Source organism: Rhineura floridana, chromosome 12 (assembly GCF_030035675.1).
Source record: "Rhineura floridana isolate rRhiFlo1 chromosome 12, rRhiFlo1.hap2, whole genome shotgun sequence".
Lineage (NCBI taxonomy): Eukaryota > Metazoa > Chordata > Lepidosauria > Squamata > Rhineuridae > Rhineura > Rhineura floridana.
In genome coordinates, this window is record NC_084491.1 from 43,334,698 (window position 1) to 43,361,965 (window position 27,268).

General features: G+C 47.2%; 1 protein-coding gene across 7 annotated transcripts in view; it reads right to left on the minus strand.

Moving 5' to 3' along the window:
• The window catches only part of ZBTB16 (zinc finger and BTB domain containing 16), a 207,494-nt gene extending 181,004 nt beyond the window's left edge, over positions 1-26,490 (minus strand). Inside the window, exons 1-2 of one of the 7 annotated variants that reach the window (XM_061592324.1) lie at positions 26,434-26,490; positions 20,806-22,133 (exon numbers count right to left, since the gene is read on the minus strand). In XM_061592324.1, coding sequence (XP_061448308.1) covers positions 20,806-22,052 — 1,247 coding nt within the window. In that variant the 5' untranslated portion in view covers positions 22,053-22,133; positions 26,434-26,490. The other 6 variants (XM_061592326.1, XM_061592327.1, XM_061592323.1 and 3 more) reach the window with 6 other exon arrangements.
• Between the last annotated feature and the right edge of the window lie 778 nt (positions 26,491-27,268).

The window sequence follows — 27,268 nt, forward strand, 5'->3', positions numbered from 1 at the left end:
AATCCTTTAAATCAGAAAGGCCCGTTTCCAAACTCTCCCTCGAGCGAGAGGGAGAGGCACAGGAAGAGATGCCAATTCATCAGCACCATTACTATGGAAATCCAAGCTTGGCTTGGAGGGAACAAGAAGGCTCACGCGGCCCACCTCTGTGGCCACCTGCAAAGGCAGAAAAAATCCCATCTTTTGGGTCATCTTACCCACTTCCTCCTAGGGAAAGAAGAGCCACCACAACCAGGGACAGTACACCAGGTTGCATGGAGAGGGCCTCGCTGGCCATGTGCTGCTCATGCTCAGCTTCACCAACAGCAAGAAAGAGGGAGCAATCCATTCCTTCAGAGGCCGGCTCTACCATGAGGCAATGGTGAGTGATGGCCACCGAGAAGGGGGGCAAAGCAGGAGACAGACAGATCCGATCAACGGGGCAAAAATCTTCCTCCTCCTCCTCCTCCTCCTCCTTCTGTGCAAGCCATGCTGAAATGTACCACTGTGTTCGGGCCTAAGATGACTTCCTGAGCAACTGTACCCATGTAAATCGACGCTAAGGGCCACCACAGGCACCAAAACACCTCCAGCTAGCCCAGCTTGTTCAACCTTCTTTTTCAAGATCCCAGTTATAAGCATGACAGGGTGGCAAAAGGGCGTGAAGGGACAGCTAATCCAAGTTAAAGTATCCTGGATTTCGACCTCAAACTGCCTCCTTGAACACTTGCATGGTGCCATTTCTCTTACTCTTCAAGTCCCACCCTTTCCATAAAGGCTTATTTGGCACAACCCATCCACCCCCCACCGCCAGTCCCAGGACCCTCCTGTAACTAAGCCAGCCTTCCCCAACCTGGTGCTCTCCAGATGTTCCGGAAGGCATCGGGCTGGGAAAGGCTGAACTAAGCCTAAGCCCCTGCAACTGCAATAGCCACATATTTTTTTCACTGCCTTCATTTCCCTTCCCTTCTTCCTCATATCACATTTCCAATTGTGAGCTCCTTGGAGAAGGAGCCCGTACTTTGTGGAGTGCCGCGCCCATTAACCATAATAAAGGAGCTAAGCATGGGGGAAAGAGGTCTTACATGCCCTACAACTGCTGCTTCAGCCACATGTGGGAAGCTCCTCCAGATGGCGCTGGACTACAGCTCCCATCATCCCTGACTATCGGCCATTCCTATTGGAGCCGATGGGGGTTGGAGTCCAACAACACCTGGAGGACCACAGGCTCTCCACCCCAGCTTCAAGACAGCTATGCTCTCTCTCCACTGTCAGAGGCAGTCAGTGTGCCTCCCAATGCCACTTGCTGGGAATGACAACTGGGAAGAGCACTGCTGTTGCGCTCAGGTCCTGCTTGTGGGCTTCCTGTACGCATGCTGTTGGCCACTGTTTTATACTGGGAAAGACCATTGGCCCACCTAACTCAGTACTGTCTACACTGGCTGGCAGTAGCTTTCCAGGGTTTGGGGCTGCGTACTACCCCAGCGGTACCTGGAGATGCCACTGGGGATTGAACCTGGGGCCTTCTGCATGCAAGGCAGATGCTTTGCCACGGAGCAGTGACCCTCCCCATGCCGGACCAGAAGGGCCTTTAGCCTGGTCCAACTGCAGGGCTCTTCTGATGTCAAAAAGTATCATTTTTCTCTCCAGCTTCTCTGAGCATTTGGCTCTGCAATAAATTTTTAAAGCAGTAAAATTAAATGTGCCCAAAGCATTTGGCAGCGTTGTCATTTTGCTTCCTGCTTTGACCCGCCAGAGCAGAGCCAGAGAGGGCATAAGGAGACAGCGGTAAAAAAAGAGCTGGCCAAAACCTCAGCAGAGTAAGCAGACAGAGGGGGAGTGGGGGGGGGAGAAGAGCAGGCTCTTGCCTTGAGGTTAGCAGCTTTGAAAGAAGCGGGAGGGGAGAGAGAGAGAGAGAGAGAGAGAGAGAGAAAGAAGCAAACTGCTGGCAAAGAGCCAGTATTACATGACACACCTCTCTGCCTTATCTCTCCAACACAACGGCAGTTTGTGCATCTTGCAAAAAGTGTGTTACAACCACAGAAACCCTACAGCCAGCAACAGATAAGGCTCTGGTACCTCGGGCAGTCAGCAACGAGCAACTCCTCAACAGTCAATCTGAATCCAGAACAATTTGTGAAAGAGGAAAAAGTAAATAAATCAAGATAGCATCACCGCTTCGGATGGTTGCCTTCCTCCTCTCGCGAGTGAAGCACCAGAGTGCTGCAGTGGCGTGAACTCTTTCTGTGTGGCAAGTGGGATGCGGCCAGGGTGGCTCAGCAGCGCCGCGCAATCTTTGATCACAAGAGAGACCTGCCACCTCCCGCTTCTTCAGCTCCGCTGTGCGGAACCACAAAGGCCACCACTGAGCTACAGCTTGTTAAGAATTTATGTCAAAGCCCAACTGAACATACAAAACCTACTTTATATATATACATACACACTGAAGGCCACAGCCTGTTGTATTTATCTTTAACAGCTACAGAGATCCCAACAGATCCAACAGCACTGACTAAGAGGGAGAACATCTGGATATACCCCCTGGACACAATGGCCCCACATGGCCTGAACCTGGAGGACAGTACCAGCATCAGTTAGCTTCCGCAAAGGAAGCCCCTCTGAGCATTCCATCCGCAAAGCTCTGTAACTGCCACCTTGGTAACAGCATTTGCATGTTGGCAGCTGATGAAGGCAGAAGCTGAAACGTTTTGCTAGTAAAATAAAAACTTCTGTTTGGTTAATCACAATTACATGTATATATTTTTAGATGATTAATGGAATCCTTATAGGGATCCAGAGCAAGCTTGGGTGATATAAAGGAATTTGGGCATCCAGTCCACTAAAGGATAAGAGTGAATATCAGCAGCAGCTGGTGACTCTAGAACAGGAGACGGATCCTGTGCAGACACATGGGCTTTAAAAGGTGGCCTCACCTGGCTTAAAAGGCAAAGTAATCAATCCAGAATCCCTAACCTGATGCAACTAGAAACCAAATTTATCAAGCAAGGCAGGTGTCAGCCGAATCTCCATTTTTATCATTCACTCCCACTTCCAAGAAAAAAAAGGGGAGGAGAGTGAAATGTTTTTAAAGTGCCCAGAAGTTCTCTTCTCTTAATACCTTTCACTTCACAACTTCCAAATTTCACACTCCCAAATTAGCAGAACCTTTCCTTAAAAGAGAGTCAGGTTTGCTGTTGTTGGCTTTTGTTTTAACACAGGCATCAAGCACTTTGTATTTATGTCATCAATGGTTTCAAGAAAGGTGAATCACACGCCCTCCTTAACACTCTTCTCTGATCTGCTATGAATAACTTTGCAAACGAGGAGGGTGGGAAAATACATGCACCCACAGCCACTCATACCGACATGACACGGCAACCTTCATCAAGCATAAAGGTCAGCACCATCTCACACGGGAAACCACGATGCACCGTAATCACGTTCGGCAAATATACTGACTTGTAAATTACCTTCAGCAACAGACAAAGTAAAGTTGGCCCCAAATCTCCTTTAGCCCAACTACTGGGTGGGACACCCTTTAAAACACACTTTACAGCAGTGGTCCCCAAAACATTCCCTCCCCCGGACCACTTGAGAATTACCAAGGGTCTTTTAGGATCACTGAATGACTTTTCTACCTCTTGTAGCAATTGCAATGCACTGTGCTAGATGCTGTATGATTATAATTGCATTTTTATTGATTCATTTCTTGTGTTTTGTTGTATTGCAATGTGAATTCCATAGAATTCAAAATAATCAATAAAAATACAATTAAATATCGATATGAATGTTTTATGCAGATACACCACGGACCACCTGAATGAAGCTCACAGACCACTGGTGGCCCACAGACCACAGTTTAGGAACCCTTGCTTTAAAGCCCTATCACTTGAACTCTGACTACAAACAAAACACCAAAGATGTGCTGACTTTCTATGCTCCTAGCCTGCCTTGGGAGGTGCATGTACATGAGCTTAAATATCCCAGTTAACATCTGTTTTGCTTGCACAACAAAACAGTATATTAAGTAAAAGTGCAACATCCACTGTCCTCAATGTAGTACCTGATGCACTGGGGGAAACATCTGTGCAGTTGAAGGTAGAAAATTCATTCATGAGTCTACGTACACAAGCTGGTCATTAAAAAGCTATAACTGCAGCAGAACCAGTAAAAATGGAAATATCATTCTCGTTATTTTTACTGCTGTACTGGCTGGGGATAATGCAAGTTGTAGCCCAAAGCATCTGGAGGGCACCGGGTTCAGGAAGACTTGGACTAGAGAGAGCTTTGGGCTGGTAAAATGGCAAATACTACCCAATGTGAGCAAGTGTAAAGTGATGTAAGTCAGGGCAAAAAATCTTAATTTCACACATACACTCATGGGGTCTGAACCGGCATTGGTAGTGACTGACCAGGAACAAGACCTTGGGGTCATAGTGGATAGTTCAATGAAGTGTACAGCAGCTGTGCAAAAGGCGAATTCCATGCCAGTGATCTTTAGGAAAGGTATTGACAATAAAACTGCTGATATCATAATGCAACAGCATTTGGAATGCCTGGTCACCTCACCTCAAAAAGGATATTGCAATTGGAAAAGGTTGAAAAGGGGGCAACCAAGATTATCAAAGGGATGGAGCAACTCCCCTGTGAGGTTTCAGCATTTGAGGCTTTTTCGTTTAGAGATAAGGTGAGTCAGAGGCGACATGATAGTTTATAACATTGTGCATGGCATGGAGAGAGTGGATAGAGAAAGGTTTTTCAACCTCTCTCATAACACTAGAACTCATGGACATTCAAGGAAGCAGACAAAAGAAAGTATTTCTTCACACAGTGCAGAATTATACTATGGAATTCCCTCCCACAAGAGGCAGTGATGGCCACCAATTTGGATGGTTTTAAAAGAGGATTAGACAAATTAATGGAGGAGAAGGCTGTCAATGGCTACTAGCCATAATGGCTATGCTCAGTCCCCAGGGTCAGAGGCATTGTGCTTCTGAATGCCAGTTGCTGGAAACTGTGGGGGGGGGGAGCTGTTGCACTTAGGTCCTGCTTGCAGGCTTCCTATGGGCATCTGGTTGGTCACTTTGAGAACAGGATCATGGGCTGCTGGCCTGATCCAGCAGGCTCTTCTTACGTTCTTGTGTCTTACGCAACTGTAGTTCCATGTTACTTACCCAAACTAATCCACCTTTATCAATACCCTTTTATTTAATTTATAAGCCACCCTTCAGAAATAAGACTTCCACACTGGCGTACAGGAAAAAAACACGCAATAAAAGCAAAACAAGTTAAACTATTGTATAAAATTAATAGCAATCATCGCAGAAAAAGTGCAAGAAAACCAGGAATCTTCAAGGGCTCCTCTACAAACAATGCATTGCAGCAGCACAGCCTAGAGGTTGCCAGAGCATGGAAAACTACAGCCAGGCTCTCTCTATCTAGGAGGAGTCTCAGCGGGCACATCACTTGATGGTGACTACCAGTGCCATGCTGTTGCCATTTAATGACGTACCTGTGTACTAGCTGAAGTCAAGGAGGAGAGAAAACTTGGTAAGCAAGATCTGCTTGGTGAACTGCACTGTGCTCTATGGTAGATCACCCACTCTGCATGCAAGACATCACAGCTAATGTCCCTTTGCCTGAAGCCTCTGGAGCTGCTGCCACACAGTGAGTAGACCAAGGATGGCTATCCCTGTGGCCCTCCAGATGTTGTTGGACTACAACTCCCATCATTCCCGAACACTCGCCATGCTGGCTGGGGCTGATAGGAATAGGAGTCCAACAACATCTGGAGGGCCAGACGTTCCCCAGTATGAGAAGGTTGCCTATTTCCAATCCATCTCAATGGTCACAGAACTATCAGACTCTTCACTTGCATCGTTAAGACAGTGTTTACCTTCCCAAAAATTCCAATTAATAAATAGTTTGGCATTACATCCAACCCTAAATCATCTCAACAATGTTTTTCTGAAACAAGCCAACTTTGTGAACTGTGGCTTGAAGTTGGCTTGTTTCAAGCACGCCATAATTAAGATTAACCATAGTTTGTGTCAGGTTCAGATGGCACAGCAAGCTGCAGTTAATAAAAAAACAGAATAAGAAATGAAGAGGGAAAGGGGAGGCATGAGCCTGGGGAAAGACCAGGTCCGTTCCCATCACGATAAACCTTAGTTTGTATCATGCCATCCAAATGCAGCCATTTGTTCTCCCTCTCAAAACACACACATAGAGGCATAGCTGCTTGTGTTTTTTGCACAACGAAAACTGCAAATAACAAAAGGACGGACTTTGTATTACTTCTTGTTTGCTTCCCGGTACAATAAACTCTTCAAGGAGATACCAGAGAGTTCTTTACATAGCTGGCCAAGTTCTGCAAACACTGGACAGCAAAGCCACAGCACAGCACCCAATTCAAACAGCTTTGCCATTTGAGTTTTGCAAGACAGATCGCAGAAACTGATTGTGGCGTCGATGCAGGGTGGGTCATTTTCCAAGTTATTCAGCTCAAATTCTGAACACAAACCCCAAATGCTCTCCAACACTGTTTATTTACTAAGATGAAATTTAAATAACATGGCATACAAGGCAAGAGCTACCAAGACAAAAATGCATTGCATGACTAATGCATACACCTCATTTGTTTTGTATTTTATTTGGCGTTTTAAAAAAAACGTTTTTATGTTGCTGTGTACCACCCTGATGTTTTGTGAGAAGGCAGTAATAGTTTCATTTATAAATAACTTACACTTATAGAATGATAAACACATTAACATAATCTAGATAGGTTAAGTCATCCTCTGTCTCCATTACAAATTACTCTTTTGATACAACAGAGACATACCCATATTTTTGCAGGTATAGAGCCTTTTTGGATGTCACACTAAACTACTGTTGAGCATAATGGGGTCGGGGTGCTTGAGGAATGTGACGCGCAGTAGGGCCCCGCTTTACAGCCCTTCGCTTTACAGCATTCCACTAATACAGTGGTTGTCAGTTGCAGAAAGGCCCCGCTCCTACGGCACTTGTTCCGCTTTTACAACGGTTTTTGCTCGTCGCGCACCATCTTTGCGTCATTTTCGCGCAACGCACACCATTATCTTCAATGCGTTCCACTTTACAGCGGTTTTTGCTTTACAGCGGGGGTCCGGAACGTAACCCGCTGTATGAGTGGGGCCCTACTGTATATGAATCCCAATAAGAAGTGATCTGATCCACAAACCTCAGACTAAAGTTCAGACCAGAACCTGAGTTCCCATCAGCTTTTGCACTTCCTGAATGTTCTGGTGCCCTTCTCACAAAAAATGCACTTTAAATTATGGTTTTTAAAATATGTATCCTGACTGGTCATGGACCAAAATAAATTTTCATTCATTCATTCATTCATTCAAAATATGTATCTAAATGCAAATTTGCACAGTGGTTTGTGTGTGTGTATGTTTAAATGCAGATCCATGTAGAAATGGGATGTAATGGAATGGACTTATGTACAAGCACAAGTTAAAGTAACTGATGCCCATTATGTGCTCAAGCTGAGACAAGTGTCAGAATCACTCCCACTGCGCTCTGCTCCTCTCTTACACATGTGAGGCGGAAACTGGAAGCTTTTGTTTCCACCTGTAAACTAACCAAAGTTCCCCCATTACATCCAAACTCAAGGGAACTCTGGTTAGTTTCAAGTATGGTTTGTTTAAACAAGCCAGTAGGAAGCCATGGTTTTGATCCCTGGCTGGTTTGAACAAACCATAATTTAAGCCAGGGTGGGAGACCTTTGGTCCTCAGAATGCTGCTGGACTCCCATCATCTTTGGGAATGGGAGACCAACATCTGGAGGGCCTCAGATTCACCACCCCCAGTTTAAACTAACCAGAGTTTCCCAAGTTCAGACACAGTGGGGGAACTCAGCTCAGGTCAACAGCAGAAGCTTCTGATCACCTCCTCCTTGCAGCAGTACCAGAAAAGGTGAGGAGAGAAAGTAAGAGAGTGAACTCAATACTCGCACAGGTAATGTTGAACCAGGGTGGGGACCTGTGGCTTTCCAGATGTTGCTGGGCTACAGCTCTTGCCAGCCCTAGCAGCCAGCATACCCAATGGTCAGGGATGGTGGGAACCAGAATCCAAAGGACACCAGTTTCCCTCATTCCTGAGCTGCACCACAGCTTCGCATTACAGCTGAACTGGGTGACTATATATATATATATATATATATATATATATATATATATATGTATATATATATGTTTGCACCACCTAATTTGTAGATAAGAGTTCATTTCATTTTATTTCTCTCTGCTTGAACAGGGAGATCCAATTTCCATCCATCCCACCACTCCTTAGATCTTTCTCTTAATCTGAAATCATTTCCCACTTGACAGTTTGCCTTCATATGCCGGTAAAACCTGGCATTTAAAACAGGTAATCAGCTTCATACATAGCTGAACAGACTGCAGGGTTATCAGTAAAACTGATATATACTCAGATAAAAACAGCAAACCTTTTGTACCAACACGGTCCAGGAATAGCGCTCTCTCTCTCTCTCTCTGCCCCCCCCCAATCAGCACTGCTGGCTCCAAGCCAGTTAGTTTCCCTATTATGTACATAAGGCAGAAAATGCCCTGAGAAAAATAACAATCCATCTAGCAGCAGGTTATGCTGCCAGTTTCAGTGGGAGAGAGTTGAACCTGTGCCTGACTCTCCCACTGAAGCCAATGGTGCATAATAGTGTTTAACTCTGGGGCTGAATCATGGCTGCAGTGCTAACTGTATGCTCCTTGAGGCAGGGATTTTATGGAACCCTCCCAAGAAGCATGCACACAGACCATGCTGTAAATAAAATGTAATATTGTTGTACTACTTGAAGGAGAAAAAATAACAGTGAAAGTTATGATGCAGGCCATCATTCATTACCACCTATATCTTGCTCTACCTAGCAGGAGGCTGACAGCAACATCCATGGAGAAGCTCACAACATTCCTGGCAGGTAGGACAGACTAAAAGATAGTGATTTGCCTCAGCTCATTCACTGAGCTGAATAGGCCTCCCACATCCAAGATTAGCATTCAGATCACTATACCAGCCTTGTAAATAAGCCCACAAAAGTTGCAAATCTACAAAATATTCTACTTGCTTGCTGAGGGCTGGCAAAGGAGGGCCACAGTGTTCCACCCTCCCTTCAACAGCCCACTCTATTTTTTGATGCTGGGTATAGAAGAAGAGGCTCCCTCCCCTGGCAGCCTGCCTGGTTTTGATGCTGGCTGCAAAGGAACATTAAAAGAGCCTGCCTGCTGGATCATGCCAATGGCCCATCCAGGTCTGCATCCTTTTCCCACAGTGGCCAACCAGTGCCTCATCTGGGAAGCCCACAAATATAGCAGCCCTCCGTTCCTCCTCCACCAGCCCACCCTCTCACTCTCTGGCTAGCAGGTAAATGCTCCCATGCCCAAGTGAGGTTGCATTAAGCCACATCCAAGAGGGGAAGTTGACTCAGCTGGCATTTATAGACGAACCTACCCAATTCACACTTTCTGGAACTGCACAAATGGAACACAGCCATCCTGCAAAGTTCACACTTCTCCAGATTGTGCAATGCGGTTCTCCAGCCAAGCACTGTGTGCAAAAAAAGTACATATACTAGGGTAAAGTGTGCATATAGATGCATATATTACTGAAAATGACATACAAAAACACATATTAGGGAAAACTGCTTTGCAAAAGTGTGTACATCAGGAAACATTCACACTAAAATGCTGATGATGTTCATGGGGATTTAAAAGAAACTTGATGTGGGAATGTGGAGAACCAAGCTTAAGATTAGACAACGTAGAAATGGAGGGTAAAGCTCCCATATCTGCCCATCCCGCCCAAGAGGCATCAGAAGGTCTCACAAAGAGAATGGACTCCACTGCATCTTCAAGGCAAGGTGTGCCTATGCAGAATGGTGCCTTCGAGGCTGACTTCTAAAGCAGCCCCAGGCCCTTGGGCACTGGCTAATGCAGCACGTTCTCGGCAGACTGGCACTGTCAAATTAAGTGACTGTGTTGGACAGACTGAAAACACCTTCCGATTAAAAATCTGCCCCTGGTTAAAAAAATCAGTTTTTTTTAAAATAAAATTTTTTAATGCAAGTATTTGCAAACACTGTTGGCAAACACTCCCCTTTCTCTCTCTGTAGCCTCTAAGGTGAGGTCTGCTGCAACAAATTCATGCAGCATGTAAAATCAAATGGCGTGTGCTTTTGCTTTGTTACTGTTGCTGTTAGTCCTCTGCACATTTATGCAGGTGTAATCTATTAATTAATTAAACTCATTTAAACTCATGCATTTATTCAGGTATGATTTATTTAACATGGCAACACCCCTCCTTCAAATGTATTTTCTTCCTAGCATAAGAGTCTTGCTGGATCAGACAAAAAATGGGAACATCTAACCCAGCATTCTGTTTCTAACTAAGGCCAGCCAGAACCAGGGAACCCTCGAGCAAGACACAAATGGAACTCCCCCCTTTATTTTTTTTGTATTCCAGGCACCTTTTCGAAAGAGGTGTACTGCCTCTGAACATTTTTTTTAATTCATTTAAAACATTTCTATTCTGCCCTTCAGTTCAAACGTTCCAGGCTGATTTACAATAATAAAAGCCTATGAATGTCCCCTGCAGGAAATAAAAGGTTATAGCTACTAACCATACTAGGTTCCATAGCTAGTAGCTATTGACCTCAGTGTTGCAGGGAACACTCAGATTGCTTCCAAGTATTCAAATCTGTACTACCTCCAACAGAGAGACCATATCTGACTTCTTCAGCAAGACTCAATCTCAGAAGTCAGGCCAAGCATCTTACACCCCTAATGACAGGCTGAGCCTCAGCACACGATTGGATAGATGCCGGGGTCCCCGGGTCCCCACAGAGCTCATCGCAGACTCCTGTGCCTTGGGGACCCTCCTTTAAATGGTGCACCAATCCGATTGCTTTGATTTGGATTCCTGCACTGAGCAGGGGGTTGGACTTGATGGCTTTATAGGCCCCTTCCAACTCTACTATTCTATGCTTCTATGATGGTTGCCAGGCAGCTGGGGCAGCGAGCTGCCATATGAATTCCCCCCAATGCCCCCAATGTAGCATTACCCTGGGGCATTGTGGGAAATTAACATGACAGCCCAGAGCAGCATTGCTGCTGCAAGCGATGCCTGTGGAGGCATGGGGGCACAGTGACCAAAGAAGAGGCTGACCCGAGGGCACTAGCTGATGGCGACCTCAAACTTAAAGCTAGCCCTACTGGGGAAGGGCCAGTGCTCCGAGACAAAGCACGTGCTTTGCATGCAAAAGGTCCTGGGATCAGTCTCTGGGAGAGGCCCCTGCCTAAAGCCCTGGAGTGCCACTGCCCGTCAGTAGAGACAATACTGAGCTAGATTGGTCCAACATGGTATAAGGCAGCGTCCCGTGTTGATGAGGAGAATGTGCATGTGCGACTACAAGCGAGAGAAGCTCCATGAAGAATTAAGGCTATATAAAGCACTTAGCTGCCAAACACCAGGGCAGGAGAGAGAGAAATTGCAGCAACAATGACAGAATCCAGGTCTGGCCAGTATGAATGGAACAAGCTAATTTACACAGGAAGTAAGCACTTACCAGACCCTTCATCCCAACACACAAAAACCTCAGCCAAATCTGGAAGCAATTACTGCCAGTTAACATGATCGGCCTGCCACTAAAATTAACTGCAGACAGAATTTTTCTTCTTCTTCCACTTGGGCAATAGGCGACACAGCAGCCCCCATGTTTGACTGATGGGAAATATTCAGTAATTACTCATTTTTAGAAGTCAATCCTTGAAACCATCAAGGTGGGTGAAACAGTCGGTTGCTAATTATGAATGAAAAGGAGAGTGTAGCTCATCTTGCTAGTTGCAAGGGAAGCAAAAGGCAACTGCTATTCACACACCAGGGTATGAAAACGATTCTGCTCCATGCACGCAAAGACAAAGGTGATTACTCAGACTTCTTAGAAGTTCGGAGTCATTCTGACACATGCAAGCTTTTCTGTGGCAACTCTGGGCAATGAGGGGGAAAACCCTCTGCACTAATATTTCCATGTTCTCCACTCACTCACTCCTCTTTTCTCCAAACCTTGTGACCAATCAGTGACATGCTTGTCACCAACACAGATTTATTTCCCAGTAAAAAGAGGAGGGAAATCGTCAACACATTAAAATTAAGCCAAGTTTGCAAAGAGAGGGTGGGAATGAACACTGAAACTAGATAGCTGATAAGAAGATTGTGACACTGTGCTTATTTCAGTCCATTCAGTAATTGTTCCTTGTGGTCTCCAAAATACAATAAAGCACATGGCAAAGTGGTTGTACTGATCTCCCACATCAAGAGCATGAATGAATGAAATGCACATGACACGAGTCACTGGGAATGGGACAACGATTTATGCTCCTAGCGGCCAATCCATACAACTGACTCATTCATCCCCCATGCGTTCAAGCAACCAAAAATGGCTTTACAGACTGAAATTAGCCTGATCTGGGATCATGTGACTTGGCCTCTCAATCTCAGGTTGGTTTCATAAAAATATGGGTCACTCCCAAATGTTGTTAATATGGCAACAACAACAAAAAGGCAGTGAGACTTAAAAAATAAAATAAAACAATAGCGTGGATTTCTGAATCAATGTCCTTCATTTGATTTAACAGATGTAGGAAATTCAGGTGTCGGTGTTGGAATCATTTGCAAAAAAATAAAAAGCACACTCCAGCCTTTAGTGCAGGATGTGAAAAACCACAGCTCTGTGGTTTCAAAAGTTCTATAAGCATGAAAAAGATGGTGGGCTTGGAGGAAGCTGGGGAGGGCAAAGCCATGAACACTCAGCCATCACCGTTCTGTGAGTAATGAAGTAGCTTCCATTCTACACTCAGGTGATCACCATTTTTAAGCTGAGCAAAAGGAAAAAGCCTTTCTTTGCTGACACTCAACCCCAAACTTGTGCAGGGGTCTCATCAATTAACATCACTAGCGAGTCCCTCCTCCCAAGTCTCTTTGCTGAAAGAAGCAGCGGTCAGGTGGGAGTTATGGTTTTATGGCATTCCCTTCTGAAGAACACTTGCTGTTATTTAACCTGATTTGATTTTAGAACTTTCAAGATCCCCCTTTTGGGGGATCCTTTAAATGTGTAATTTCCTGATTGATGGCGTACAGTACAAACCTTTTTAGATGACTTTAAGTTGGGGTTTCTTTTATAAGAACAGAGGTATGTAAGCACTAATCATGCTTAAAGACTAACTAATATCTACTCAGAGTAGACCCATTGAAATTAATGGACCCAAGTTAGCCATGCCTATTAATTTCAGTGGGTCTACTCTGGGTGGTATTCAATGTTAGTCCTTTTCAGAGAAGACCCACTGAAGTTTAGAGACATTACTAACTTAGATTATTTTCAGTGGTCTACTCTGAGTAAGACTTGGTTGAATACAACAGTTTGAGTATGACTAGCATTGGATAAAACCCATAATCTTAAAAGTACAAAAAGGGAGTGAAGATTAAATCCACTCCCTAAAATGAGGAAGTTCTATTTTAAGGCAGCTACCAAACGGGGGGGGGGGAGGCAAAGGAAGAATCACTAGCTAAGTTATTGTTAAAAATCTCCTCTCCCCTCCCACCAGGATCTGCTACAAAGGGGGAAGTGCATTGTCCGATGAGGTGGCCTGAGCAGCACACATTTCTCAAGGGTGCTCTCCACTGCCAGCCCACATTCCATGCATGGAAACAGTTAAGTCCCCCCCCACAGGATAAATCAAAAAGTTCAAGGCTGCTACTCTCCACAATGTGGTCCCTCTTCTCCTAGTGACAAGAACCAGAGAGGGCTGAACTGGCCGCCAAACTTCCTGAGGACGGGTCTCATCGGTGCTCGCAGGTTACACGATCGGGGTCAGAGCCGCAGACCTTAACGGCAGCATTCATTTCCTGAATGGGGGGCACGTTCTCTTGGCTGTAAAGCTAATAAGAACTTCCTCGCATGGCAAGCGCTGCCTGACAGAGCTACTTGTCAGCCAGCCCATAGTGGGAGAATGCTGGTTTCCATTAGCGGGTTACGATGCCAGGTGCCACTAATAAGGTCCATCAGTAAGAAACAAGAGACCGCTAAGCTAGCCTACGAACTCTGGAAGTAATCATTGTCAAGAGGGTTTTTCTTTTCCCTGGGGTGGGTGGGGGGGCTGGACAGAAGAAGAGATATCAAGAAATTCAGGTTGCAGGGAATTCAGGAGTGCATAAACCACGGGGTGATTAACACAATACTAAAAGGAAGGGGGGGACTGAATCACCGCCAGGCATGGACAAATCTGTCCGTTTTCATTTCTCTCCATTCCTCATTTTTCTAATCTTAATCTTAAATTCAGGTCTCAACATTTCCATATCAGCTTGCCAATTCTTAAGAAAACAAGTCCTCGTGAAAATCAATCAGCATTGTAGTGCAAAATTCCCCTATTATACACATTACTGCATGCGGTTTTGGCTAATTTACACGTTTTAACAAAGCGATTTCCCCATAATATAATGCGCTTTCATCAACATAGGCATTTCCATGCACACTTGACCCTAATATATACATTTTTGTACACATTCCCTTGGCTAGAGAACTACACTGCAAAATTCAGAGAAGTGCAAATTTCAAAGGATGCCTGCATTTTGAATCACACATTGTTTCAGAAAGTGCACACCGGGTAGATTGACCTATAAATGCCAACTGAATCAACCTTCTCCCCCCTTCTTAATCACCACCACCCAAACCATAAGGCATCGAGGAGGGGTAGATTCTTCAGGGACACTGTGCAGGCTCCAAATGCAGACAAAGCCTCAAAAACAGCTCTTACATAGCACTAAAAAGGACCCACAGAGCCAAGCTGGCCAAAGAAGCACCCATAAGACTTGGTTATGATGACCCAGCCAAAGTTGAGCACTACATGACCTTTGTAGTTCTATGGGGGAGTTAAGCACATGCTTAATTCTAGCCCACTAAATCAATGGGATCTAAAAAGTGCTTAACTCTGGCGGGATCATGCCCTTTGCTCATCGGAATGTGGGTAACACCCTCATTAATATTGCTGTGTTTAAGTGTGTTTGAACTCTACAGTTTTCTCTCCCACTCTTTGCAATTAAAAGCTACAATCAATGCTGACATTAGATTAAGTCTGAACTTCCTTGAACCTTGACGAAAACCTTTTATTACAAAGAACAAAATAAAAAGTACAGTTCTAAACTCAATACCCAGCCAATTAGTCAAAATCATAAGCTCAGTTTAAGAAAAAGAAGGGCATTGAGCAATGTTGACATTTTCTTACTGAAAAGGCAGCTTTGCAGACATGATAAACTTACATTAGCATACAGAGCTTTGTAAGACATTTGGGAAGGTCAAAATTAGAAACTTGTTTAACAAGGCATTTCACAGGGCCACAAAGTTGGCTCAACAAGAACCAATGGAATGCTAGAAAAGATCTTGCACTATAAACGTTTCTTTTTAAATTTTTGCCAGACCCTGTCTGGGTCTTAGATTTACCACACTAATTAAATGTTGCTTCCACCAGCACCCACCCACCCACACAACCTTAGAAAATGCATCATATGTGTTACAACAAATGTTAGAAATTCAGTTAATATTGATATTTATCCATTGATGAAGCCAGCATGAAATATCAGAAAGCATTATGCACCTTTGGCTAAAGTCCACTTAAATTGTCCAAGATTTTCAATTAATTTCTGTATAGTACTGGACCAGTTTCTCAACTGGCCTTTGTTCAAAAAACCCCCCAACATTTACTAGTAAATGATGGAAATGAGAATGAAACAGATTTGACATTCTTCAGATTTACAAGTAAGTATCAGATAAGACTGCAATCAAACTGGTTTGGGAAACTTACAAACATACTTTGGCAAATGTCAACTTTTTCTGCTAAATAAGGTTGAAAGCCGGTCATAGCCAAAGCTATCAGACACTCGTGATTTACCAGTAAATTTTCTGCCATTTCCCTTGGCTTCTGAGAACATTGAGAATTATTATTATTATTAATCATTTATAAATCACATAAAGCTTCCTAGAAGCTGTACTAAGAGGTTTATAACATTTACCTTAACAATGTAGGTTAAAATGAATTATAGAAATGCTATAAATGCTCTCACAATAACTTTTTCAGGATAGACAATCTGCTCTCAAGGCAAGTTAAAACCCAACACGTATGAGAAAATGGTGCTTAATCAGTTATATACCTCCTAGAGTTTAGAAATGTTGGGTTGTATTCAATTAAGTCCTACTAACAGTAGATCCATTGAAATGAATGAGCCTAAGTTAGTAATGTCCATTAACTTCAATGTGTCTACTCTGAGTAGGAGTAGCATTGAATACAATCCTTTTGTTTCACCCCTGGGAATTTACCAATCCAAGCTAGCAGAGGTTCAAAATTAATTAAGGACCATCTGCATGAGCCCTGGCTCTGATTTAACTACATGGCACAAAATTCTGCAAAGATTAGTTGCACCAAAGTCTGACTGAATCTGTGGGAAGAGAAAGATTTAGTAACCACTCCATCGCCTTCAATCAGACACAGCCATGATTAGTTTCTGCAGGATCATGCCCACCAATTTAAAACCCACACCATTTACTAGATAGCCTCCTCTATATGCTTAACATCCAGTCCCTGCATGTATTTTTTTCCTGAGAAAGCCAAGAAGATGATGTTAAGAGCGTCATAAATAAATAATCCCGACAGCTACAGTTGTTGCTTTGATTGCATCTAAAAGAGCACAAAACACAGAGCTTTTTTTAAAAAATGGCTTATTTAGAGTTCTCCAGTGCCTTATCCATAATTTTCAGTAAAAATGAACAAAAACAGCCTGACAGCCACTTGGTAAAATTTAGGAAATCCTAACCTGCAATTGGGGGGGGGGAGAGATTATTGATCAGGTCTGGCAACTCCAGGCTGCCTCAGCGTTAGAAATTCTCTAGCCACAACCTTTGCCAAGTTGCCAGGCTTTGGCATTGTAGCAAATGTAGATGAATGCTTGTTCCGGAGACTCGGAGAAAATGAGAAATGCTACTTATCAAAAAAAGATTGTGCTTAACATTCCCAGACAGGTTACACACCCAACCTCAACTTCAAAAATATATTATTTTCTAGCACAACAAAATTATTAATTATTTCCACCACACTTTTAAGTGTGTCTGGCATTTTTCAGGGCCTCTATCACTCCCCTCCACTTACCACAACTACACAGAGAGCTAAGCCACAGATGTTCCCATTTTACAGGTGGGAAAGCAGAGGTTGAGGCATAATGTCTGTCTACACACTAGTCACCAGATCAAATCATTTCCATTAGCCACAGCTGAAGCTGATTTTTTTTAAAAAATGCACTCAAGCTGCTCCTACCCGGTTTGCATGTAAAAAGGGTTAGGGTGCCCCTATTTTCAGAAGAGAGAGGTGGGGATGCACTGGAACCAGCAGAAGAGGGAGCATGTTTCTACCCAGTGACTGGCCCAAGGACAGCCCAGGGCAAGGGTAAACAGCTTTCTGTGTCTCCTCATCTTACACACTCACACATATTTGACAAAGGGACTTGTTTTATTAGATGTTTGTCTTTAAAGGGTTAATGCCACTTGTCTTTATGAGGCAAACAGCAGAAATGTCAGAGAAATGCTAGTGTGTATGAATCTGTACACACTAAGATCTTGTGCATTTGTGGTCCTTGTAAATTGCAGAGATGGGTTTACATATTTTGTGCAGTCCCTGGCATATCAAGGGTGTTAATAGCCAGACCTCGTGTACTCAGAAATAGGTCTCGATGAGTCCCATGGGACTTGCTCATAGGAACAGAGGAAGCAGCCTTATCCTGAGTCAAACCATTAGTCCATCTAGCTCAGTACTGTCTACACCGACTGGCAGCGGCTCTCAGGCAGACTTCTCTCCCAACCCTATCTGGAGAAGCCATGGGGGGCTGAACCTGGGACCTTCTGCATGGCAAAGAGATGCTCTGCCTCTGAGCTATGCCCCTTCCCCTTGCTTTCACTCCCAGGAACCTAAGACTAGCAGCCGCGTGGCTCTGTGACCCCAACACTCTTTTGTAGGAAAACCTGGAGATCCACCTGCTGGATCTCCCATTCTAGGCTGTTAGATAGAAACTCCTCATTAACAGCAGATGAATGTACATGCCTTTCTCAGGTACACCACTTCCAACTGCGGGCGAGGAACTGAATGCTTTTCCAGTCAAGAAGTGTGGGGGGGGTTTTGGAATCCCTGCACAAAGAAGACTAGCATGCCAGGGAGAAAGCTAGGACTGAACCCCTCTGCTCAACATGCTAGATATCCACATGCATAGAATTTGCAATTGTTATGGAAGAACATTCCATTATACAAGATCCCACCCACAGTTGGAAGAAACTGCTTTACCTCCTCATCAGCTTTTGGCTAGAATTGGTCTGACAGCCTGTCATCAACACAGGACACTGATTTTGGTCCAATGATAAGAACTGACCAAATGTCACAATAATGCATCATTATATTTTTAAAAGGGGGGGATATTCGCCAGTCCAATCTGAATCCCAACAGCACATAATTGTTACAACACAATCGTTGCTGTGGATTGTATAGTCTCGGATTGCCCAATCCTGTACACCTAGGGTGCTTAGATCCAAAGCCATCATCAATCCTGTATGTGAATGCGGAGTGGCAGACTTAGAGTGCTCTTAAAATGTGGAAAGATGAGTCTTCCGTTGACTGGTGAGAAATATTCTCACATTAGCCACTAATACTGGTCTCCACTGGCAATTTCTAAAAGCAGCAGATGATTTGACAGATCTTGCACGTGCACACACAGCGAGTCACACAAACGGACAGAGAAAATGCACATACCATCGGAGCCTCTTGTGTACATTATGTACATTTGGAACTACAGTAATTAAACCTGTTGGTTCATTAAAACACTTCAGATTATCTCCAGCACTCTTGCTTTGAATCCTATTAGCAGACTGCCTTGTAATACGTTTGTACAGTATTAGATACACAAGAAATATGCTTAGTTCTTATATATACAGTCCAAATGTTTGCACAAGGCTAAAGCAAAGCACGTTCAGGCACAAGTTTCAGCTTTCTGCTGTTACAGGCAAGACAGGAATAAGCAGCAGTACTGTGAGACCCACACAACCAATTTGCCAGACTGGCTCCTACCCAGAGCCAAGAAAATAAATCCCACAAGAAACCGATTCCCAAATCAGCCCTCAACCAGGAAAGGGAAGAGGTTTTCTCTCAAAGTAACAGAGATTTTCTAGGGTTCGGCCCCACAGATATAACCAGACACTTGCTGAGAAAAAACAAAAGATCAATTACATTCTAGGACCAGAAACGATGTATTCACTAAAACTAGAACAGCTAAATTAAGTCATTGCGAACAGAAAAAGACCTGCCCTACTGCCAAAGTAGGTTCATGGACTGCCAATTGGATTTTATCTTCTATAACAAGTCCATTTCTGCAACATTGTTCAAACAAAAACAAGAACCAAATTTGTGAGTTAGTTAGTGAAGATCATTGTATTTTCATTTATTAGTCCTTGACTCCTTACCCTGCCCCCCCCCAAAAAAAACCAATGTTATTCTTAATAGGTGAAATTGCTTTTATGAATCAGTTTTAAAATCAGCTGCAAACACTGACAGTCCAAATGGACAGCATCACTCACTCTTTTCAGGGAAAATGTGTTCAACAGGTCCAAAAGATAGAGATTTAAACCTGAGGAAACCCAGAAGGCAGCACAAGAGTGTATTAATCAGACTTTCTTTATTTTGGATGTATTAAAAGTCTGCATGCCTGGCTTTTCCATCAATCATGTCCAAAGCAGTTTACAATGTCAAACAATAAAAAAATCACACAGCAATTACAAAATGGCCCAATGCCAAAAATCATTATTATTGCACAGATATCACAAGAGTGCTGGGAGATCAGGGCTAAATCTTGCAAAGAGATAAGGGTTTTGTTTTTTTAGGGGGAGATCACTGAAATAAAGGACACCAAATCACTAGCTGTTCCAAACTGCACTTCATAATAGAATGAGATGGAAGCAATAAGATAACTGATGCTGGCACAGCTAATTTTGTGGGCTCAAATGTAGTCGTAGTTGGTAGCAACTAACAGCCCAATCTACGCAGAAGTAAGTCCCATTGAGTTCAATGCTGCTTTCTCCCTGGTAAGTGGTCACAAAAGTGCAGCCCTCAGGGAATCATTTCCATCCAAGCAAGCTGGCGGGGTCTCGTTTCTCCAAAAATGCTCACATGTACATCACAGCCTACTTCCATACCATCAGCCCTTCCCCAGTAAAACTTGTGAAAAACATTGCCAGAATGGCAAAATGTTAGAGGGCACCTGCTTCATAATAAACGCCAGTCTGAATGGAGACCATTCCTCTTGCTACCCTCTCTCAAAGCCAGAAGTGCAACTCTGGAAATACCAACTAGTGAAGACATTGCATTCCCCACAGGCCTCCTGCCCCACTTTACTTTGCTGGCATTTCATCTGGTCATCATCTTGAATTCCCTTCCCCCCCCCCAGGTTATTTTACTCCTGCTAGTAAGACTGTTATGTGAAACTCTACTTCATGCTTCTAACTTTAAAATATAAAAAATAAGATAGCAGGACCATCACCAGGAGGTTCAGTTTTGTCTGTTGATGTTGAGCAAGCAAGGAACAAGGTCACACAGAAGGGGTTGAGAAGACCTCCCAAAGAGACTCTGGAGGCAAGATCTGGCTGTGGAGCTAGAGTGGCACAGGGAGGGGGGAGGCAACCAAAAAAGGGCATACCTGTGCTGCTCCACCGTGTCGTTGTCCGGAAGTTCTGCCCCACAGACGCTGCACTGTTCGCCAAGGGCTCGGTTTTCCGTTTTTATACCCACGGCCAGTTCCCCGAGCTTGCTGAAGAGCTCTCTCTGGATGAAGCCTTGTGGAAGGAGTCCCCCATAGGCGCTGAAGTCCATGGACACCGCAAGGGCTGGCTGTACATGCAGCGCAGGCGCAATGGAGGACGGGATGCTAAGCATGGAGTCACTTTTGTGATTTGGCAGCACTGAATAGATGCCCATTGGCTTCTCACCATGGGAAACCATGAGGTCTGGCCCAACCGGTATACCTTGGACCACCTCAGCAGACTGCTCAGCATTCTCATCACGGGGGTAGTGGAGTTCGCGGGCACTTGTGATGACACTGCTGCGTGTCGGGGTGCCAGGCCCTTGCTTGCTTTTGTCCTCACTTTTGTCCCCTGTGGAAGTGCTCAAGTCAGCCGTCCTCGGGCTCTCGTGGCTGGAGGCCTCCTCGACCTGCATTGCTTCCGTTTTCACTTCGGACATGCTTGGGTGGCGGCCACCAGCAGAGGGCAAGTCCTCAGGGGTGTTGTGCTGCAAGGCCCCTTGCAGTAATGACTGACCGATGGTCATCAAGCTATCGACAGCAGCCTTAGTGGGGCTCATGGCTGAGAGTCCAAAGGAGGTGGAGACGGAGGGGCTCTGTTCTACCATTGTCCCTGTTAGACTCTGGCCAGCCAAGCTGGAGTAGCCACTCTCTTCACTGGAATGCTTGGAGATGAGTATATTTTTAACATATTTTGACTTCCGGTCTTCGTCTTCTTCAGTGCTGCCGTCAGCCATGTTGACTTCGGCGTCATTGTCATCTGATGCCTGAATAGTCTCCAAGATCTTCAAGCACTGCTCCTCCAGGTACTCAATCTCAAGGATCTCAGCAGCATAGAGAAGGTCATCCAGATCTTCTACTTTAGCCTGCAAGGTAGCAGTGTAGGCGTATTCCAGGATCTGCTGGAATGTCTTTGGCGAGAGAAAGTCCAAGGTGTAATGCTGACTGTTGCGGTGGAACAGTATTTCGAACATTTTGCTCGTGCAAGCCAGCACTGTCCGATGGGCGTGAAATTCTTGGCTGTCCACCAGGATAACCACGTCACACAAGGTCCCCGCCAGGCGCATCTGGTTGGCTTTCTGCAGGAGCCCCGTGGCGTGGCTGGGGTTCTGCAGCTGTATCATACCCATCTTAGTCAAATCCATAACACTCCCGGAATCTAGGCATTAGGGAGTCTTTCCACTGTGCTGTCCCGAGCTGGCCTGGCTTCCTCGTGGGCCGGTTAACTGTCCAAAGAAAGAAAAAGGAGGGAGACAAGAAAAAGTTTTGTTTTTGGTTTTTTTAGGAGGGGGAGGTTGAAATATTAACAACTACACAATGTTGCAAAATCAATCTGCGAACTCTGAGAAGACAACCATAGAACTCCAAAAGGCACCCAAGGACAACTAAGCCCCAGTGGCAAGATGGTGCCTGCATCTCTGTCTCTGTGGACTGGAGAGAGGAGGAAGATGGTGGGGCCTAAACATGCCAAACCCCTCTTTGGCAGAGAGACAATGGAAGGCTTGGTGTGGGGGATGGGAAGGATGGCTAACACTGGACATCCTGCTAAATGCGAGCGAACCTGAGAGCAAACAAATTTCTGCCCCGGAGCAACCTTTCCCAAACATTTCCCCACGACTTGAAAAGGAGGGGGGAGAGCAGAGGGTAACCCTTCTCCCAGCCTATAGCTGTGGCACTGGGCAGCTTGTAGAATCACCTCTGAGAGAGAGAGAGAGAGAGAGAGAGAAAGAGAGAGAGAGAGAGAGAGAGAGAGAGGGACTTTGCCAGCACCAGAGTGCAACAGGGAGACTCTTGGGATCCCGGCTGGCAGCATTCCTCTCCTTTGTCCCTGGGAGGAAAAACGTCCCATGCAGCCCAGAGCGAGCGAGTGAGAGAGCGTGCACTCAGATTACTCAAGCACTGAGGAGCCTCAGTTCTACCAGCCAGCCCCACACACCCCTCCCCAAATCCATGCCTGCTCTCCTCCAGAAGAGTCCAGGATGACACCAGCCAGTCTGCCAGACAATTGACGGCATCTGGTTTATGGCAACAAAATGAAGATGTACGTAAAAAACATGCAACATCCTTTTCCCTCCCCCCCCACACACAAGGGGATGGGGGTGGGAATATAGGTTCTAAGGCTATGCACACACACATGGGCACACATGGTAAAAGCAGACTTAATATTCAAAGGTTAACCCCAACTACTGGGGGGGGCAGAGGGGTTTGTTCCCCTTTTATCCCCCCTGCTCATTTAGAAGCAACGATACCCCCTCCCCACAACTTTCTAGACTCAATGGAGGGATGGCACATCAAGGCACACTCCCAGATGTCTCTGAAGGCTCTGGGAGTCTCCATCTGCAGGGCTGCCCTTCCTGGCCATGAAGGCGACTCCTCTCTGTCCCACCCTAAGCCTCTGGGGGAGTGGGGTGGTTTTTGTTTCTCACCCCACCCCGTGAAGCAAGGAACCCCTGACCCTCACCCAGTTCCAGCTCCTTCACACACTGGGGGGGGGGAGCGGCGCATAGCAAACAGAGCGCAAAACTAAAAAGCGGTGTCGCCTCCAAAAATCCAGCATCTGAATCCCAAAGAAAACAGGTGCTGCGGGGAAGCCTCTGGCCTCGATCCCCAGGACCGAGCTGGGCTCACTAGCTTCCCACCCGCCCGGCAAGCCTCCCCATCCGGAGTATTCTTTGCCATCTGCAGCCGCGGCGCCCGAGGATCTGAGCAGCGCTCTGGCTTCCCGCTTGAACCGGAGGGCGGCTGGCAGAGTAGCCTTTCTTTGGGGGGAAGGGGGTGTAATTTTATGGCTTTGGGGCAGAGAGACATTTGTGGCGCAAGCCTCCACTGTGCCATTAAGAAGGAGCAAGAGGGAGAAGCAGGAGGCGTTCAGGAGGTCCAGAAGCCGCGATTAAACCGGGCAGGGGAACGACGGGGAGAAAAGCCCCGGCGCATTTGGCCACCGAAGCAGAGAAACAAAACACACACGCACACATAGGATCGATCAAAAATCGGGGCGGGGAGGTAGGGGTGTAGGGGGGTGGGGAGAGAAGGGAGGCTTTTTAAAAAATCCCATCTTCTTTGCACCTCTCCGCCTCGCAAACACAACCCGATGCATAGCACAGTTTTGAAACGGGGAAGTTACAGGTTTGTTTTGAAGAAGTCAGATCAAGGAGATTTGCACCCAGCACATGAGTTGGGCTTGGAGTGGGGCTGATGGATGCCCGTCAAATTAGCAGTCAAAACTCGCTCGCGCCTGGGTGATAAAAAAAAAACTTCCGAAAATCTTGCTACGAAAATTCGAGGTTTTATGTTGCTTCAGCTCCGTGGTCCCGTGACTCTTTGCGCCGCGCAGGCACATTTCCCCCAATCCACCGAACACGCGCATCCACACACGACCCAATTCTTACAGTGGGGCCACTGACCTATTCTTCTGCGGCCCCTCCCCAAATCATTTGTCTGGAATTACCTCCAGCTATTTCGACCAACAGTTGCTTCCGATCAGCCCTGCAAATGCATCTGACTTCCCTCCCAAAAGCAAAAATCCTCGAGCAGATCCCCCGTTCCCTCAGGCAGGAGGCTCCTGACCCCAGAGCGGACAACCCAGCCAGCTCTCTCCTTTGGCAGTCATCGCGCGCAGCAGCGCGCAACCAAGGGCCCCTTGTGCTCCCTTACATGCAAATCAGCCCCGAAGAGGTCAAGGGTGGAGCAAAGCGCAATCGCCCCGCTCCCCCCGAATAAGAGCAAGTTCGCAGCCCCCTCCCTTCCCCCCCCACGCAAAAAAGAAACCCAAAACATCATTTTCTACTGCATGGGATGCTGTTCCCTTTGCAATTGCGTAGGAGCGCACAGCGCAGCTCCTCTGCCTTTTAAGCGCAATTAAATTTTTGATTAATGAAAGCATTTCTATGCCATCTTGTTTGTTCCTTCGCGGTATTTTTTATATAAATTTAATATATTGTGTTCTGCCGCTGGGTGCAAAAACTGCTTCTTCGCGTGCCCTGCAGCCGGGCATGCACACTACGCGGCTTTGGAAACTGCCCCGGCCTCGCACGCTCCCCGGCTCCCGAAGAAGAACAAAATGCCACACGCAGGTGGAGCATCTCCCGGTTGCTGCGCGCACCCCGGTGTGCTTTGCGAGAGTCCCGAGCTGACGAGCTGCCCAGCAGGTTCCCCTCTCCAAAGAAAGGAAAGAAGCCACAAGAAGAGGAAAGGGGAAAAGAGCCTCCAGCCGGGGACTCTGCGGCTGGTTTTGTTCGCGATCCCCGCGCAGCCGGCGCTCGCCACGCGCGCACTTGCGCACCAACTTTGTTGTCGCCCGGCTACCTACTTGCTCTCCCCCTCCCCGCCTGCGAGACTCACCGGGCTGCTCTGCCCCGCGGAACTGTGGCGGGCTTCTAAAGAAGCGGCGGCGGCGGCGGCGGCAGGAGGCGGCGGCAGTGGCGGGCGGAGGAGCAGCATCGCCGGCGCGGCACGCGAGTTCGCAGCGCCCGCTCTCACCCTCTCTAGCTGGGCTCGGCGGCGCTGCTAGCAAATCACCAGCCGCTGCCTGACGTTGCCGCGGCTGGCGAGGCGCGTCGGGGCCGCCCCCTCCTCTCCTCCCCTGCGAAGCCCCAGCCAGGCACCATCTTGAGTGCTGGCACCGACGGCTCCTGCCCACAAGCGGCCACACGCTCGCCTCGGCTGCTCGCTTGGCCCGGCCTCGCCACGGCCGGCCCACGGAGCGGGCCGCGCAGCCAAGCCGGGGATGGCCTGACCCCTAGCTGCGAAGGCGGCGCGCTGCTGCTGCTGCTGCTGCTGGAGAAGGGGGGCAGAATGGGTTGCAGGGGCGGAGGTGGCGGCGATCCGCACGACCCCTCCACCTTGGACTCTTTTAGGGGTCCGGCGGCGCACAGACCTCAGCCCCCCTCGTTGACGGGGCGGGGCGGTCTGGCGGCCCAAATTCAACAGAGAGACAGAACAGGGCAAAGAGAGAGACTCCCCTGTTGAATTTCGACCTCCTCGGCGGCTCTTCGGGGCGCAGCAGGGACACCTTGAACAGAAGAGGGGACCAGGGGACTTGCTTCCAACTCGAGGGGACTTCTACACACCCGTCGGCCGCCGCGCGCGGCTCTCATGTGCAAAGGGACCTGCTGGTGGCCGACGACGGGATGGGCTGCTCGGAGGTGGCGGAAGACGGAGACGGGGCTGGCTGGGGAAAGGAGAGGTGCCGGGGCTTAAGCAGTGGGTCCGGATAGCTTGCCTGCAATTCGGTGGAAAGGCAGAGTACGCGCAGGAGAGGCGACGTAGGAGGGAAATGCGCTCTGCACGTGCCCAGAGGCATTCTGCTGCCCTCTGCTTGAAAGATCCGCCCCGAGTTTGTTTTAAAATTTTCTAGGGTTGAATCCTGACGCTTCAAGAGCCACCAATCACTCGGATGCCCCCCCCCCGACTTGCCATCCCCAAACACGCGGGCGGAGGGACAGCAGAGGGGCGCACACACGCACACGTTCACCCCTTCACCCAACCTCACCGATTGGGAGTTTAAAAGCCACACACACACCGCACCATTTAGGCCCCTTTGATCCAGCCTCTGTTGGGGGGCCACTTCAACTGTAAAGCATTCTGCGATCCTATGGAAGCAGCAAGCGGAGCCCACGCCGCGCGCGACACTCGGAGGCGCGGTCTGAGGCGTCCGTTCAGTGGGGCTCAGAAGCCCCGCCCCAGAAAGTTGCGCAGGGCTACGCGGAGAGCCCGCTGGGGGCATCTGGGGGGGGGACCAAAGGGAGGCGAGCGGCGAGCCCCGGCGGCTCCCGAGGGGCTGGGAGGCTGCTGGACAGCGCTTTCCCTTTGCCCGGATCAAAGATGGAGGCGGTGGCTGCAAGGCCTAAGGGAGGGGCGGAGGGGGAGGGAGCAAGAGCCCCCCTCCCTCCCAGCGGGCACCTGCTGCTGCTCAAACTCTCGAGACGCAGCCTGACCTCCCCCGCCCCCCCGGACGAAAAACCCAACGTGTGATGCCCACCCAAAAAATTAGGACAAAGACTCGCCCCCTCCCGCCGCCGCCAGTGTTCGCTGTCCATGCACACATCCCTCCACCTTTGGGAGTTCTGACCCGTTGCCGGTCCCGGTTGTCTGCCCCACACAGACTCCCTTCCCACGTCCAGCTAGGGCCAGGGAGGCAGTCTGCAGCCCTTGTTAAATAGGAACCCGCAAAGAAAGGAGCGGGGGGGGGGCATCGACTCTGGCGATGGCTGAGAGGCAGATGGGCTTCAGGTTTCATCCTGACAAAGAGCTTCTTCCCAAGTCAAAATGCCCTGGAATCCAAAAGCAGGTTTCATGCACTGCAGCATGTTTGGCGGAGGGGGAGGGGGTTGCTTGTTTTGAAAGTTTGGTATTGTTGTTA